The 15451-nt window shown below is 42.7% G+C and overlaps 1 protein-coding gene across 1 annotated transcript; it reads right to left on the bottom strand.

Moving 5' to 3' along the window:
* Positions 1-49: 49 nt before the first annotated feature.
* CNPPD1 (cyclin Pas1/PHO80 domain containing 1) lies at positions 50-15375 on the bottom strand. Its single transcript, XM_020792126.3, has 8 exons — positions 15011-15375; positions 8800-8902; positions 6028-6109; positions 5134-5254; positions 4229-4357; positions 3383-3444; positions 2381-2498; positions 50-1542 (listed from the first exon to the last, which is right to left on the bottom strand). Exons 1-8 carry the CDS (start codon positions 15077-15079, stop codon positions 952-954), a joined length of 1275 nt encoding a protein of 424 aa, XP_020647785.2. The 5' UTR covers positions 15080-15375; the 3' UTR covers positions 50-951.
* Between the last annotated feature and the right edge of the window lie 76 nt (positions 15376-15451).

Here is a 15451-nt window from a genome sequence, read left to right as displayed (position 1 = left end):
AGAACAGACAGATGGTACCTGGTTGCAGAAAAACAACATGAGACACAGATGCGTCAACGGCTATCTTTATTAGAAGAGATCCCACCCACACAAAAGAGTGAAAACTACAGCAAAAAACGTGCTGGTAGGAATAGGGTGTCAGCAGCAGTCGCCCCACTTCACCCCGAGAACTGGAGAGGCAGACAAGCACAAGGCAAGGGCACCAAAATACCAATTCAATCTGATGAAATGGACCGTCCATGGGCATCAACTGTGTAACTGGCACCATTTTCCTTCCACAGCAGTCGGTGAAGAAAAACCCTCCAACCCTGCATGGCTCTTAGAAAGCAAGGGACATTGCCTTCACGAAGGAAAGCAAGGCAGGCAGACACAAGGGACAGTAGGAATGAGTTCACACATTACTGTTAATGGCATGATCACCAGGTAAGACTTCAAAAGTGTAGGATTGCTGGCATTTGGCACCATGGCAGTGAAACACCGCAGATCATTTCTTCTAAGTGCTCCACACAAATTGCCACACAAAGAAGATCAAGTTAGGGGGTGGTTCAGAGTGCCCAGCGTGTGTGTTTTAAGCCACCTTTGTTTTATTTTATGCAATGAGGGAAGATCTCACTGGTCTCCAGGGCAGATCATTGGCTCAGCTCCAGTGGAAGAAGGTTACAACAGGCCCAGGCTTCACAGTTTCAGTCTTCAACCTATCCCAGTCTTACAGTCCTATGATTCCAGTAAATTCCTGGAATACTTTAAGCACAGCTACCAACTGGGGAGCAGAAAGGTCTTGGAAGTCATACCCAGAAGGGGGATTGGAAATCCACTGGGATATAGACTGCTAAACCTATCCCTTTCTATCCCTTAGCACCCTTGTGGTTTCTGCCTTTCAGATGTCTGCAGCATCTCCCACTAAGATGCTCCCCACCTCCTAACCCTAAGCCATGTCCCCTCCCTTCATTCCTAGCTAAGGAACATAAACGCTTTAATCCTTCCGAGTTCCAGAGCAGCCTGCGAGGGGCACTGATGCAGTACTGGGGGCTGAGGCCAGTCTTTGCAGTTGGGAGACATAGAAAGGTGCCAGTCCCAGCATGAGCGAGTGGTACAATGAGCAGCAAGTCCAAAGGGCATTGACGGTGCAGCACGGTGGGCGCAAGCTGTGTGGTTGGTGGTCACACAAGTGGTGGGTTGACTGCAATGTGGACAAAGTGAGGGACTCAAAGAGATGGGTGATGGAGAACGTAATACATTAAGAATGCTGCTCCACAGATAGAGTGCTGTAGTGGTGACACCACTGCTTCCTGGTTCCTGCCGTTCACCTGGAAAGGTATGGTTCTCTGCAAATGGGTAGAGAAGGTTGTTAGGGAGCACCAAGCTGTGACCCATTTCCTGAACTGGAGAGGCGAGAGGCAAACACGGAGCTAGCAGACCTCCTGTGCTGACCAAATCCACAGGGCCAGTCCTCTTCAGGTGTGCTGTGTGATGCAGGACTGCTGCAGAAGCAAGCACAGCAGCAATACCTGTCAGGTACACCACGCCAAGGATACAAGCCAGCTGTAGAAAGAAAAGATCATGTGATTATGTGCCTTCCCTTCTGCTCCCCAAAATTTCCCTTATCTGGTTCAATCCAACTGAGGCTAATCTAGAGTTTGGAAAAATTATGTTTATGGACTACAACTCAGAATCTCCCATAGCACTGGCTGGAGGATTTGGGAAACTATAGTCTTTCAAAGGGTAACTTTCCCAAGTTTTCGCCCAGGCATATATACTACTTCTCTCTCAAATACGGAAGAGTGAGTGGTTTATTTGATATGTGTGCATGATTAGGTGCATGCAAGCTGATCAAGGGATACATTTCCATCCAGATTTCATCAAGACAGGTTGGTAAAGCTTTTTCCAACCCCCTTCCTCCCTTCTTAGGAAGCCTGGCATACCTGCTTGCTTTTTAGAGTCAAGAAATTAAGTTTTAAATCTTAGTTTTGTAGAGGCTTGCTGGATAAATTACCCAGCTGTATTAACTATTTCGTGTGCATGTTTGCTGTCTGCTGTTTTAGCCACGTCATGGTTAACTTGGCTATTTCTCATGTTTTCAGCTGCTTCTTTTGTTTGCTTAATGACACCATCATATCATTTTAAGGAATTTCTGCGTTAAGGATGACCTAGAAAGTTAATTAGCAACATCAAGAAGTTTAATTCATTTTTTTCAGGCAATACTACACTGCAGGCATAACACTGACATACACAGATACACACGGACACACACGAAGAGAGGCGGGGGGAGCCTTCTAGCATTGAAAGTCCACTCAGTTTTTTCTACTTTTTCTCCAGCCACAAAGCATAGTTGCTCTCTCTTCTCCCAGCACACTGGCTTTATTAGCCTCTGCTATCTTACCTTGGTCACCTGCTGGTAGAACTGACCCAATGCCTGCTGCCACAGTGTTTGTTCCATTAAGACACACAAGTCTGTGTAAGTGAACCAGCCACGTCGAATGCCCTGCCTCTCAGCCACACTGCAGAAAGAAAAGAAAGAATCAGGCCCTTTCCCCCAAGAATGGCCCATCACAGAACTTGCAACTTGGGAGCATCCCGCACCACAACCAAGAACTGTCTTGCTGGTACGCAGAAAGGTATCAATTGCACAAACATCCAGAAATTAGAAAAATAACCTAGCAGTTGGAGAAGCAGTCTTCCAATATTTTCCCTGGTTTTCCAGATTAACTGGCTCATTAAGAACACGGCTGCTGATTCCAGAGCTGGAAAGATTCTGTTTTAAAAACCCAGCACAACTGTTGATTACTATTTACCAGCTATACCGTAGGACCCTGTATCTGCTGTTTCAGTTACTGTGGTTTCATTGAGTTTTGGCCTGAAGTTTTGACTGTGGACTTTCTAGCCAAGAGCAGATAGACTGGTGCCCTCTTTCATGCCATGCCATTGGTAAGCAAAAATCAGGCAGTCTGGTTGGCTGTTGCCTGCTTTTAGTAGGAGGTACAGTATTTTAAAAATAGATGCACTTTAAAACTGGCTTTTAAACCAATTGTTTCAATAAGATAATCTGTTTAATTGTGTTTTAATACTGTAACAACTCCCTGTGTGCATTTACGGCCAGCTGTATTTTAATTACGCTGTGACTAACTCTGAGTGCCACAGTTGGAAGAAAGGTAGTATACAAATTAAATAACATTAAAGAAACCGAGGGTTCATCAAAACCTTGCAATCTAGCTGCACATCTGCAAGTTCCCTTCTAAACAAAGCATGCAGGAAGGTATTTTGTAGCCATTCTCAGCTCACCAAGGATGAACAGCAGCTATTGCCCAAATCCAGAAAGGCAAACAGGTTCTGCTGTTTCAACTATAAGATAACAATACCATCCTGAAGAAGTGAAGATACTCACCGTCCTTCCACCCAGCTGAGCACTTCAAAAAGTTCCTTGGGATCTGTATAGAGGCTCCAATCCTATTAAAAGGGGGAGAAATTATTTAGCCAGAACAATAAAACTAAATCCCTTTTTCTTTTTTGCTCAGAACAAGAGAGAACTCAAATCTGGCTAGGCAGGCAAATGATGTACTTGATGTTCTAGCCCTTCAGAAGTTGGTTGGCTACAACTTCCATCAGCTCTAGCCAGCACAAACTGGAAGAGAGTATAGGAGCTGCAGTTCAACAATTCAGAGAGGGTCATGGATTCCTAACCTGTGCTTTATTGGAAAACTCTGAAATGGAGGCTACCAAAACAGCAATGTCCACACTGCTCACAATGACCAGGGGAAAACTTTCCCTGCTATGAAAATGCAGCTATTGGGTTGGTAAAGGTTAGGTAACTCTCTCCATTTTTCCTGCCTGGAGTTTTCAAATCTAACAATATTTCAGCAATGGCGGTGACTCTCCTCTCATGGAATGCCCTCAGCAAGTATGGGCAAGAGAGACATCTATACTAATGTCATTCAAGCATCCGATTAAAATCCTTCTTTTCAGTACTAGTTACAGTATTTTAACAGAAGATTTTGAACCTGCTGGGACTAAATTTTTTAAAAATAAGGTCGGCTGGTTTTATCACGCTGCCATTCTTTTATTCGTCATGATGATGATGACGATTGCTACTGCTACAATCCCAAAAGGTCCCTTTCCTAAGTAGCAACCCCCCATGCCGATCTGAGCTCTGTCTGAATTCAGCACAGCCTAGCATGCCTCTTATCTCTTATGGTCTTCCTCTTTTCACAAAAATCTTATAGTAGAGTCTCACAATTGCACGGAGGAAATTCATCTCCAGGGTGTTCATGGTCTGTACATCCACCTTGCCTGCAGCACCCCATTCATCATTGAAGACCTCCTCCTCTTCCCCTTCGTCATACAGGTACTTGCTGGCAACCATCTGAAAGCAAGTGGAGGAAAAGTGGCAATGAGGTAACACAGATCAAAACTCCAACCACTATCCCTGCTTTCCTTATAGTATTGGCATGACAACATGGGCCTGTCCTTCCAATCATAAAAGGTGCAATAAAAATCCATCCTTGCTTTCAGATTTCCTGTCCTAGCAAGGTGAAAAGATGAATCTATAATATCACCTGTACCGAAATGTTATAGTACTTTTTGCACTCCAGCCATTTTGGGCTGACACTTCCACAGCCCCTGGACACTAGCCATGTTGAGTGTAGCTGCTGAGCACTATAAGCTGTACCATCTGAAAAGGCCAATGGTTTCCATATAAAGCCAGTGAGAAGAAGTCAATACTTTTGAGTTTAACTGGTTGAACAAAGGACATTCATTTATAGTTAGATAAAAAGAAAAAAAAGCTATTAGAAAGGCATTAAGTGATGGGATTGCAAGTAAGAAGGATTATGGAGATGGTGGCAGGAAACCTGTAGCAGAAAAACACCAATACTAATTTAGTAAAAGTCAAATAAAATTCAGATTATAGAGAAAATAAATAAATAAAAGTAGAAACACTGAAGCTTATGGCACAGTGGCAGGCTAAGCCAAATGACATGGAAAATAACAGACAACATTCCTATGGCAGTAATAGCTTGCTCAAAACAATGCTTTCTGCAAAGAGTTTTCACAGTTTTATACTCCTTGCCAACCACCCTGTAATCATCCACACCGCATAACTATTCCTATGTTTCAGAGAGGAATCTGCAAGTTGCTCACCATGGAGATCAAGAAAAGATCAGAAGATGAAATCTGCTGTAGGTATTCAGGATTGCGGTGGCGAAGCCTCTCAATGTAAACCAAGGCCAGCATCATGGAGCAGGGGGAGATGCAAGCTTCCCTGGAATTAAGAGTTAAGAGATAATACCTCATAATTTCATTAGTCAGGCTGGAGACTTAACCTGTATATCAGAAGGATCTGGGGAGCTGGAACATCCCACCCTTTAGGACTGAAGGATTCAGCCCTACCCAGAGGCCCTTCTACTTGCAAAGAACAGCCAACGTTCAAATTCCATATGCTACATATATGACAAATACATTCCCAATATTTTTATCCAAAATGGAATCTTTCAGTCTCACAGAAGGTATTCACAGAAATAGTTCCAAGAAAGCGCCACCAAGGCACTATAGCAGGTATGGATACACAAATACGCACATTTGTCATACACTGTATGTACAGTGCTGATCCTGCACAGCTATTTTGTAATGCTGTTGCAAAAGGGCTGTTCCAACTTTTCTGCAACAGCTGACTGAGAGCACAAACTAACTTGTTTGTGCATATATCATTGTATTTCAACACATGTGCAGCATGCGTCCTGAAAACGCCCCTCAAAGTAACATGAATGCAGATCCAAATGTTAAATTTAAGAATAAATTTTTAAAAACCCAATCCCACATCCTCCCCTGACCTCCATAAAAAAAAGAGAACTTGCATGTATGCAAAACAGAGGAATAAAAGGAACAGAGCACTTCACTATATTATGTTTATATTTTATTGTGTTGTGAACTGCCCAGAATGACCACAGGTCAGATGGGCAGTATACAAATTGAATGAATGAATGAATGAATGAATGAATGAATGAATGAATGAATTAAATGGATTCCAAATCATACCGGGAGACATGGGACACATATTTCTTCTGGAGCCTCCGAATGGGACTGGGAGCAGCTTTCTGGAGTATTTCCACAGCAATATCTAGAAATGGAAAAGAAGAAAGATTCAGAGCTATGTGCAAAGTCCTTTGTCTCCAAGACACACCAATCTCCTAGCCTTAAAACTACATAACAAAAATCAGTGCCTCTGTCCTACAGGGAAAAACGTGATTTAATCTACAGTCCACCTAAGTAAAAAAGGAGATGTTTGAGAATGGAAAGCACAAGGTTGACTTTAGAGCTGTACATTTTTATTTTATTTATTTATTTATTGGATTTTTACCCCGCCCCTCTAGACAATGTCTACTCGGGGCGGCTTACAATTAAAACTGTTGTTGTTGTTGTTGTTGTTGTTATATATTTTTTATTTATACCCCGCCTATCTGGCCCAATGGACCACTCTAGGCGGCTTCCAATATAAAATCAGATAATAAAAACACAGGCAAATACTCAGCACTGCTTACTGTTTAAAATAATCACAGAGCCTCCTGTATCATTCACTCAGTCCTGTGAATTATCAAACACATGAATACAAGTTCTTCTGTAACACCCACCCACCCATAGCCTGACCTGCTCTGAAGAGTCTGTGGTTGTGGGCTCAATTTTGAGAGTGCAAAGGGCAGCTTTAAGCAGAGATGGGACATCCACCCTGGAAGGAGTTCCATCAGGAGAACAACCCTACTCAATCCTAACCAACATTCCAACAGCAAAGAGAGGCCAAAACACAACCAGGCAAAGCCTACAGTAGTGAGCAAGGAATTGGCAGAGAAGGTGCAGTGACTGCTCTCAACATTCCCCAAATCAAAAGCCTTTGGTTACAGAAAAACAAATAAGTGTGTAAATGGACACTGGAACTGCCAATCTTGATACTTCCACAAAGGTATATAATAATGCTTAGTAGACTTTGTGTTGGACATTTTTGTCATCATCTGCATGTCCTTCCAGCTTGACAAGATCAGTCAGATTCATATTTACTCCAGGGACTGCTGACCAAAGCTTGGATTTCCAGCCTGTGAAATACTTGCTTAGCAGCCATGAAAAACCTACTCGGTCAGTTTTTCAACCCTATCTATCTGCCCATTACCACCAGTTCCATGTTTGGTTGAAGGAAAAATGTTACGTTTGGTGGCCAGTATTCACCCTAGATCTTTTCGGAGTGTTAAAATAATAGTTAAAAGTTGTATATAATGGGATGTGACGTCCACCCTCGTGCCCCTTTTGCTTGACTTTCAAGCCTCAGAGCACACAAAGGCAAACACTCTCTTCTTTTACACTTGCTGCCACCAGGTGATCCCGAAATCACCATTACCTCAGAAAGATTCAGGTCCACACTTCAAGTTCTTTTAAATAAAACTTTGGTTTATTGATTACATAGATTGATTCATGAGTATCTTCAGTAGTTAATCATTTCTCAGAATTTCCCCAAACTACATACTCTGTTACTCTGTCTGGCTTTTCTCTCCTGCCTGACTCTTACATTTCTCAAACTAACTCTCTGACTCTGCCTCTTATAGCCTCTCTCTTGACTCTGCCTCTCAGCAACATGAATATTCATAAATCATTACATAATACAACAAGAACCATAGATCTAATAAATGGAGAACGCTACATGGGATTTCCCCTTCTAAACATCTCATAAATATACAGGAAGTCCCTCATGTTTGAACTGCCAACCCACGGTTCACTGACAAGAGCAAGAGCCGGGGACGATCTCTGTCTACCTAAGGGCCAGACTGAATCGCCACAAGCTGGGAAATCATAGGTAAGACTAAGAGGATGTAGCCATGAGGGTGAAGAGCAGAGGCCATAATTGAGAAACAAAGAGTACTAGATCTTCCTACAGGACATACGTTTTCCTGCCCCTGACCCGAAGGAAACCAAAGCAAAGGAACCTATGTTACAGAGCCACCCTGCTATCTATTGAGCTACCGCTCTGCTCTCCCATCTGCTTCAATCACAGAACTGAGAGAATCATCATCGTTAATCCAGTTGAGTACAGATCCAGCATAAGGAGAGGGTCATAAATGACTCCCCATGTGCTGCAGCCTTTAAAAGCTGTCAATTTTCTTATGTTGTATCTGCTTTAGAATGATATTTTTATGGCAGGAGCCGCTTATCTGCCCAGCTAGCTAAACATCCTGTTTAATTTAGGGCCCTTTAATATAAAAGCATGTTCCTAGTCACAAATAATTCACACGCAAAGTAATCCTCTTCCATATGACTCAACATCTACAAGGGAACACAACATGACTTCCACCCCTGCAGTGATCTCCTGTGTTTAAGCACCCTGTGGTGTTGATAGATGAGCACAGCAGGAAATTAAATCATCGACTGTATCAGAAGTAAGGGGGAGATAGGGCAGGAAAGATTAAATCACCAAACATGGAAAAAAGAGGAAGAAGGGAATGATCAATAATCTCTCAGGCAATATGAAAGAGAGGGGGGGCAAGAAGGGGCATAGAAAGAGGGGAAATTTCAGCTCCATTGAGCTTACATACCAAGGCAGTGATAAAAAAGAGAAAGAGAGAGTCAGCAAACCAACATAGTTCAGCTCATATAGATCATGTTCATCAAACCCTAATTAAAGTGAATCTTCATTGAACTCTGGGATGGTAAGGTACTTGAAGAAGCGGAAGGGAAGAAAGCTTTTCACCCGCCCTAGATAAAGTTGGGACTTCCCTGTTCTCAGGTTCCTTTCCCTGCCCAACTGCAATCTTCCAAAGCCAGACTCACCTGCAACTGGACTTGAGAGATTATCAAGGGTGCCATCTTTATCCCAGCCATAGTAAAGCCGCTTGCGTACGCGATCGCTCAGTTGCTGGTGCCTGGGAAGAAACTGAGAGAAAAGAGAAGCCAATGAAGGCCTGCTTGCTGGGCGTTCTCCATTGTTTCTTTCCTACCCAGCCCACATGCAGCTGTATACCTCAGACCTATAATTCAGTATATAAAGGTACGGTTAGTGCCCACAGGAATAAACGGAATGTACTGTAAAAACTCATAAATGACTTCTGTTTCAGGCAGGATAAAGGTTGTTCAGGGGGGATCTGACAGGGGCCACACAGTCACATGTGCACAAGTAAACAGACATGCACTTGCTCTACACCACACACATATCCCAATTTCCACTACAATTAGCCTCTCTCCTCTCACTTCACCCACCACAGTGATAAAAGTATGACTGCTTACCAGTGAGGTATAGAAAAAGATACACCGTAAGAGTCCTTCAAAAATCTCCAGGTGAGTCTAAAAATGTTATGCAACTTTTTGTGGCTTCTTTATTATTTATTATTTATTATTTATTATTTATTATTATTTATTATTTATTATTTTTAATTATTAATTATTAATTATTAATTATTAATTATTAATTATTATTATTATTATTATTATTATTATTATTATTATTATTATTATTATTATTATTATTATTCTACCAGGCATAGTCAAAATTATAAAAACATTGACTGGTATTATATAAAAGATAGTTTTAATCAAAAACCTAAGTATCTGCTAAATCAGGGATCGTCAGCCCCCCGGTCTGCAGCCTGGTGCTGGTCCGTGGGCTTGCCAGAACTAGGCTGTGGTTATAGATCTCCCCCCCCCCGCATGCACGGCGGGCGTGTCACGCTCCCGTGGAGGGGGGTGTCGCGCTCACGGCGGGCATGTCACGCTCACACACATGAGCATGACATGTACACTGCGTGAGCGCGGGGGTGCCCCCCATGCATGGAGCTCACTCCCCCAGTTGGTCCATGGCCCCAAAAAATTTGGGGACTGCTGTGTTAAATATCAGTACAGTATGTATGCTGTTCCTAATACTGCCATTTTTTGTAGCTCTGACGGTGTGATTTCTGAGATCTGCAACTGCTTTTATAACACTGTGTGAAATTTTTTTGATATTGTTTCCAAAGCCTCAATTACTATGGGGACCACTGAAGTATGTTTCTTCCAGAGAAGAGATGTTTCTGGTTGTTGTGGGTTTTTCGGGCTCTTCGGCTGTGTTCTGAAGGTTGTTCTTCCTAATGTTTCACCAGTTTCTGTGGCCGGCATCATCAGAGGACAGCACTCTGTGCTTCTAAGTTTGGATTGCCAGGTCTCTGTACTTTGTTTTTCCCCTTCTTTATTTTCAACTCTGGCATCAATGTCAATGATCCAGACCTTTCTTCGTTCTATTACTACTATGCCTAGTGTGTTATGTTCAAGGAGTCTATCAGTTTGGAGATCTTGACTTCCTCACTTTCTGACACCTTCTCTACCTGATGTTTCCATAGCATAGGTTTTTGGAGGCTGGCAAGTTATATTTTTTGCATAATGACCAGTGCACTAATTTTGCCACTCTATCATGTCTAACTCTGTAATCTGTTTGTGCAATCTTTGGACATTCACAGATGAGGTGTGACACAGTTTCATCTTCTTCGGTTTCTTTTTTAAGGGCCCCCAGTTTTACCCATGCCCATGTTGAATTATGATCATGGTTTCCATCAATATTTCTCAGGTGTTCCATGTAGTGGTTTATTTTTCCAGCTGTGTAATTTATTTTCAAATTGTTGTTTCTTATATTGAGTCTTTGTTTCTGTTGTTTTCAAAATATTCTCCATTTTAACTGCCTTATGTAATTTTTCTCTGTTCTGATTTTGCCACCTTTTCTGGTTCTTGCAATGCCACTTCTGAAAATACTTTACTCTGGATGATAAACCTTCTCTGGTCCATTAATCTTTGTTGTTATGTCACTACTTGGGTGTTTCCTTTTCCAAATTTCCATCATTCTTCTTTGAAAACAACAGGCTGTTGGGTTTGCCTTGAAATGTTGTTGTTGTTTAGTCGTTCAGTCGCGTCCGACTCTTCGTGACCCCATGGACCAGAGCCTGACAGGCCCTCCTGTCTTCCACTGCCTCCCGGAGTTTGGTCAAATTCATGTTGATCGCTTCGATGACACTGTAAAACCATCTCATCCTCTGTCGTCCCCTTCTCCTCTTGCCTTCACACTTTCCCAACATCAGGGTCTTTTCCAGAGAGTCTTCTCTTCTCATCAGATGGCCAAAGTACTGGAACCTCGGCTTTAGGATCTGTCCTTCCAGTGAGCACTCGGGGTTGATTTCCTTCAAGATGGATGTTTGTTTTCTTTGCAGTCCAAGGGACTCTCAAGAGCCTCCTCCAGCACAATTCAAAAGCATCCATTCTTCGGCGATCAGCCTTCTTTATGGTCCAGCTCTCACTTCCATACGTCATACATTATCTTAGTTTTTTAAATGTTGAGCTTCAGACCATTTTTTGCGCTTTCCTCTTTCACCTTCATTAAGAGGTTCTTTAATTCCTCAAATTTATTGATTTTCAGCAGGAGTCATTTGCATTTATGTTGTTCCAGTCCTGGTTCCTCAACAGGGTCTACTGAGCCCTGTAGCCCATTTGTCACCAGATGCCCAGAAGCTATAGCATCTGATGCGGTCCTTGTTGACCCGGGTGACAACCAATCCAGTATGGATTTCTGTTTATTTCTTCTCATCATAATTGATGGTTGGTGGACACAGTTGGTCTGTCTTCTCAGCTGAGACCTGTCTGGCTTGGGAGACCCTTCAGCATAACTTTCAGCCTCACTGAAGCATGCAAGCCCCTCCGCCTCAACAAGGCCTGTGCCCATGGAGGGGCTACTATTACTGTTCAAAAATACCAGGCACAATCAACATTATAAAAACGTTGACTGGTATTACATAAAAGATACAACTTTTAACCAAAAACCTACAGTAAGTACAGTATCTGTTAAATATCAACACAGTATGTATGCTGTTCTAATATTGTTGTTTTTTGTAGCTTTGATGGTATGATTTCAGAGATCTTCAACTGATACATTGTTACTATTGCTACTGCTACTGCTACTACTCTTAAATACACACTACAGTATTACCACAGAATTGGCTTGCCATTAACAACCATCCTTCGTATCCTGTTTCCCCCCAAAAAAGACCTAACATGAAAATAAGCCCTAATGTGTTTTTGGAGCAAAAATTAATATAAGACCCTGTCTTATTTTGGGGAAAACACGGCAGTTATCCTTCAAGAAAGCATATATTCATCTATCCAGGCTATTGATCAGCCAAGCCCATTTAAGAGATTCACTGCACAGAACACTTAATAAAACCTTAGTAAACATTTAAAACATCACATCGTTATGTCTTGGGGAAAAACAGAACCCATCTAACTTCACTTCTCTGAGCTCGAATTTCCCAGCTGTCTCAGACTTCCTTTATATATTGTGTGTCCCTTGAATGGTACTCATTTGTTCTGATTCTTCGTACAAATTGTGACCAAAATGTTTTCGTGACAATTACAGCGGAACGCCTACTTCTTTACCTATTTCCTTAAACATACACATGAATGTACAGTATCTAAGAAAGTTAATTAACCCTTCCAAAATACTATGATTAGTGGTGGCAGTTTTCTGTCCTAGGTTTTTGTGCTCCCCTTCTCACCAAACCTTGTTTCACTGATGTTATCATTACAGTTTTGCTGAGAAAAAGAGAACAGAGCAGTGAGCAATTTGGCTTCCTTTGTATGTTGTGCAAACAATGGATCAAAGAGCTCATGTGGAGAACACAAAACCCTATAAAGTCAAAGCATCACTAAAAGCATAGTTTCTAAAATCCCTTTACCAGTTTAATTCATTTTACATTCTCCTCTGATTTCATCCCCAACTGGTAATCTTCTGTTCCCCTCCCAATTATTGTTGCTGTTTATTCCTTTTTGGATCTTTTAAAGTCCCAGTTATAGGGAGAAAGAGGGAAGCGGTACTTGATTCAAAGAAGCTTGTACTTCACACTTTAAACTCACAACTCCAGAATGAAAAGACAGGAGGAGGAGACCATTCCTGAAAAACTTCTGCAGAAAAGCCTTTATACTGTTTTGATGCCATTTAACCATAATTAAAAGTTGTCAGTTGATATAAAGTTGATTTATTTTTTATAGATTATGATTAATTTCTATTTGGGTTTTCCTCCCAGATTAGTGCAGTTCCATTTTCTGAAAGCCAGTCTTATTTACTGCTGTTTTTATTATTTAATTGATTTCAGAGTTTATATAGTCAATTGCTGTACTTTTATCAATATAGTTTGGTGTGCTGAATCTACATCAGCTGGAGACGTATACATTTTCTTGGACCAAAAAAAAATAAATAAAATGACACAGAACAGTAAGAAAGGCTTCACACTGTCCATAACTTTTTATCAGGCAAGATGTTGCATAAGAGAGGGTGGAAAAGTCTGTTTGATGTTTTATATAAATGATTTGCTACATTTTATTTACTGTACTGTAGTTTTAAAAGAAGTAGCCATGCTTGTCAGCTCGAACATGTCAGGCAAAAACAAAACAAAAAATAAAGACAAAAACATTGTGGTGCATTAAAGACTACTATATTTTAATGTGACCTTTCAGGAACAAGTCGACTTTATCACTTCTGAAAAAGCTGATTTATCCATGAAAGCTCACATTAAAATATACCCTGTTTCCCCTAAAATAAGACCCAACCTGAAAATAAGCCCTAGTATGATTTTTCGGGATGCTCTAAATATAAACCCTACCCACTAGAATAAGCCCCAGTTAAGTGAAAGTCCTCCCTCCACCATTGAACAGCAACCAGAAGACGATGACATGACTGTATTTGAATAAATGTAGATTGTCGTACATGGAAAAAAATAAAACATCTCCTGAAAATAAGCCCGAATGCGTTTTTGAAGCAAAAAGTAATACAAGCCCCCCATCTCATTTCCGGGGAAACAGGGTAGTAGTTAGTCTTTAAGGTGCCACAACAGTTTTGTCTTCCTTTTTAATTATTTTATTTATTGTTTGTTTCCTTTTTTGTTATAAGCCACTTTGAGGCTTTTTTTAATAGAAGAAATTGTTAAAGGGCAGGTACAGTCAAAGTGGATTTCTATCTCATCTCACAAATACTGTAAGCAAGACTATATTTGGTATTCAGATAGGAATGTTGCCTGGGAATCCTAGTTCAAGTTTGCTTAGAAGAAAGAAGATATAAATAATTTGTTCATTCACAATTTGAAAGTGACCTTGGGAACTCCCAAGTTATACTTTTTTATGCTAAATGTTCCGTCTGGCTAAAAAATTCGGTTGTAAGTCACAACCAGAGTACATAGTTGACTGAATGGAACTTACAAAGGACCTGACTCACCAAATCCTCACTGATCCAATGAGATTACTCTAGTTGTGACTCACTGTTGGATTTAGCCCATAGTCACTGAATTTATCTGACCTGATAAAGTGTTAATGCAGTTATCACTATCTGTGTATCTTTATTCTTGCTCCTAACATACTGCCTGGGTTGCTCTCCCCAAATATTTATTAATTGAATATCTATATACAGTATTTACTTTCTGCCAGCTCTAGACAGCATCCAGCAAGAAAAGGTCCAGTTCAGAGACGTTCATGTTATAATAAAATGTATATAGCATTTAAGATCCCTCAAGATTTCCCTATTCTTTCTGCTTACAAGTTAACACCATTCTTTGATCAGGCAAGAGGCACTGAGAAATTACATCATCTCAGCCTTGAAACGCGGGCTGAGAAATAGGTAAGGAATGTGTTGAAAGGCAGGGAAGCCTACGGCGCTTCTACGCACGAAGAAATCCCGCCGAGACCGCGGCGACACACTCCCACGTAAACGAAACGCCGGACGCGGGGTCTCTCCATAGACCAGGGAACTGTCAAGAGAGCCCACGTAGCGCGCCTTCGAATGTACAGACAACCTCGGCCCCCCCGGGGGGGGCCTGAAAGGGGGGGTGACCCGTCCGTGGGCGTGGCCCTCCGAAGCGAAGGGAGGGGGGGCTTTGGAGCGGCAAGAGCACCAAGAAGGTCAACGCGGCGCCTCATCGGGGGGGGGGAGGCCCCGGGGAGGGCAAAGCGGGTCGATCGGTCCGGCCGGCCGGCGGCTGCTCACCGTGAACTCCTGGAACCCGCTCAGCGAGAAGGCGCCCTCCTCGTCCAACAGGAGCTCGTTCAGGTCCATCTCGGGGAGCGTGAGGACGGGGGCGGCGCGGCTTCCTCCTCGTTGGCGCCCCTGCTTCGAGGCGGGGGCTGCGAATCCGCCGCTCTGCGGCCGCTCCCGGGTTGGTCTTCGGAAGAAAGGAGCCGCCCGCTCGCCCCGGCAGAAGGACGCCACTGCGGGTTCCAACGCTGGTGGCGCAGCCGAAGAGGAAGCGGGGAGGAACGGCGGCCCCCCGTGCGGCTTCTCGCCTTCCTCTTCCTGGGGCGGACCAGGAGGCGGATCTTTCCGCGGCCGCCCCCCCTCCAGCCAGCCGCGCAGGGCAGGCCGGCCTGCTCCAAAAGCCGGAGTCGTCCAAGCGGGCGGGAGGGCGCCCTTGGGCTTTCCTCGAGCCCC

This window comes from Pogona vitticeps, chromosome 1, assembly GCF_051106095.1.
Source record: "Pogona vitticeps strain Pit_001003342236 chromosome 1, PviZW2.1, whole genome shotgun sequence".
Classification (NCBI taxonomy): Eukaryota; Metazoa; Chordata; class Lepidosauria; order Squamata; family Agamidae; genus Pogona; species Pogona vitticeps.
This window is presented reverse-complemented; position numbering and strand designations above follow the sequence as displayed.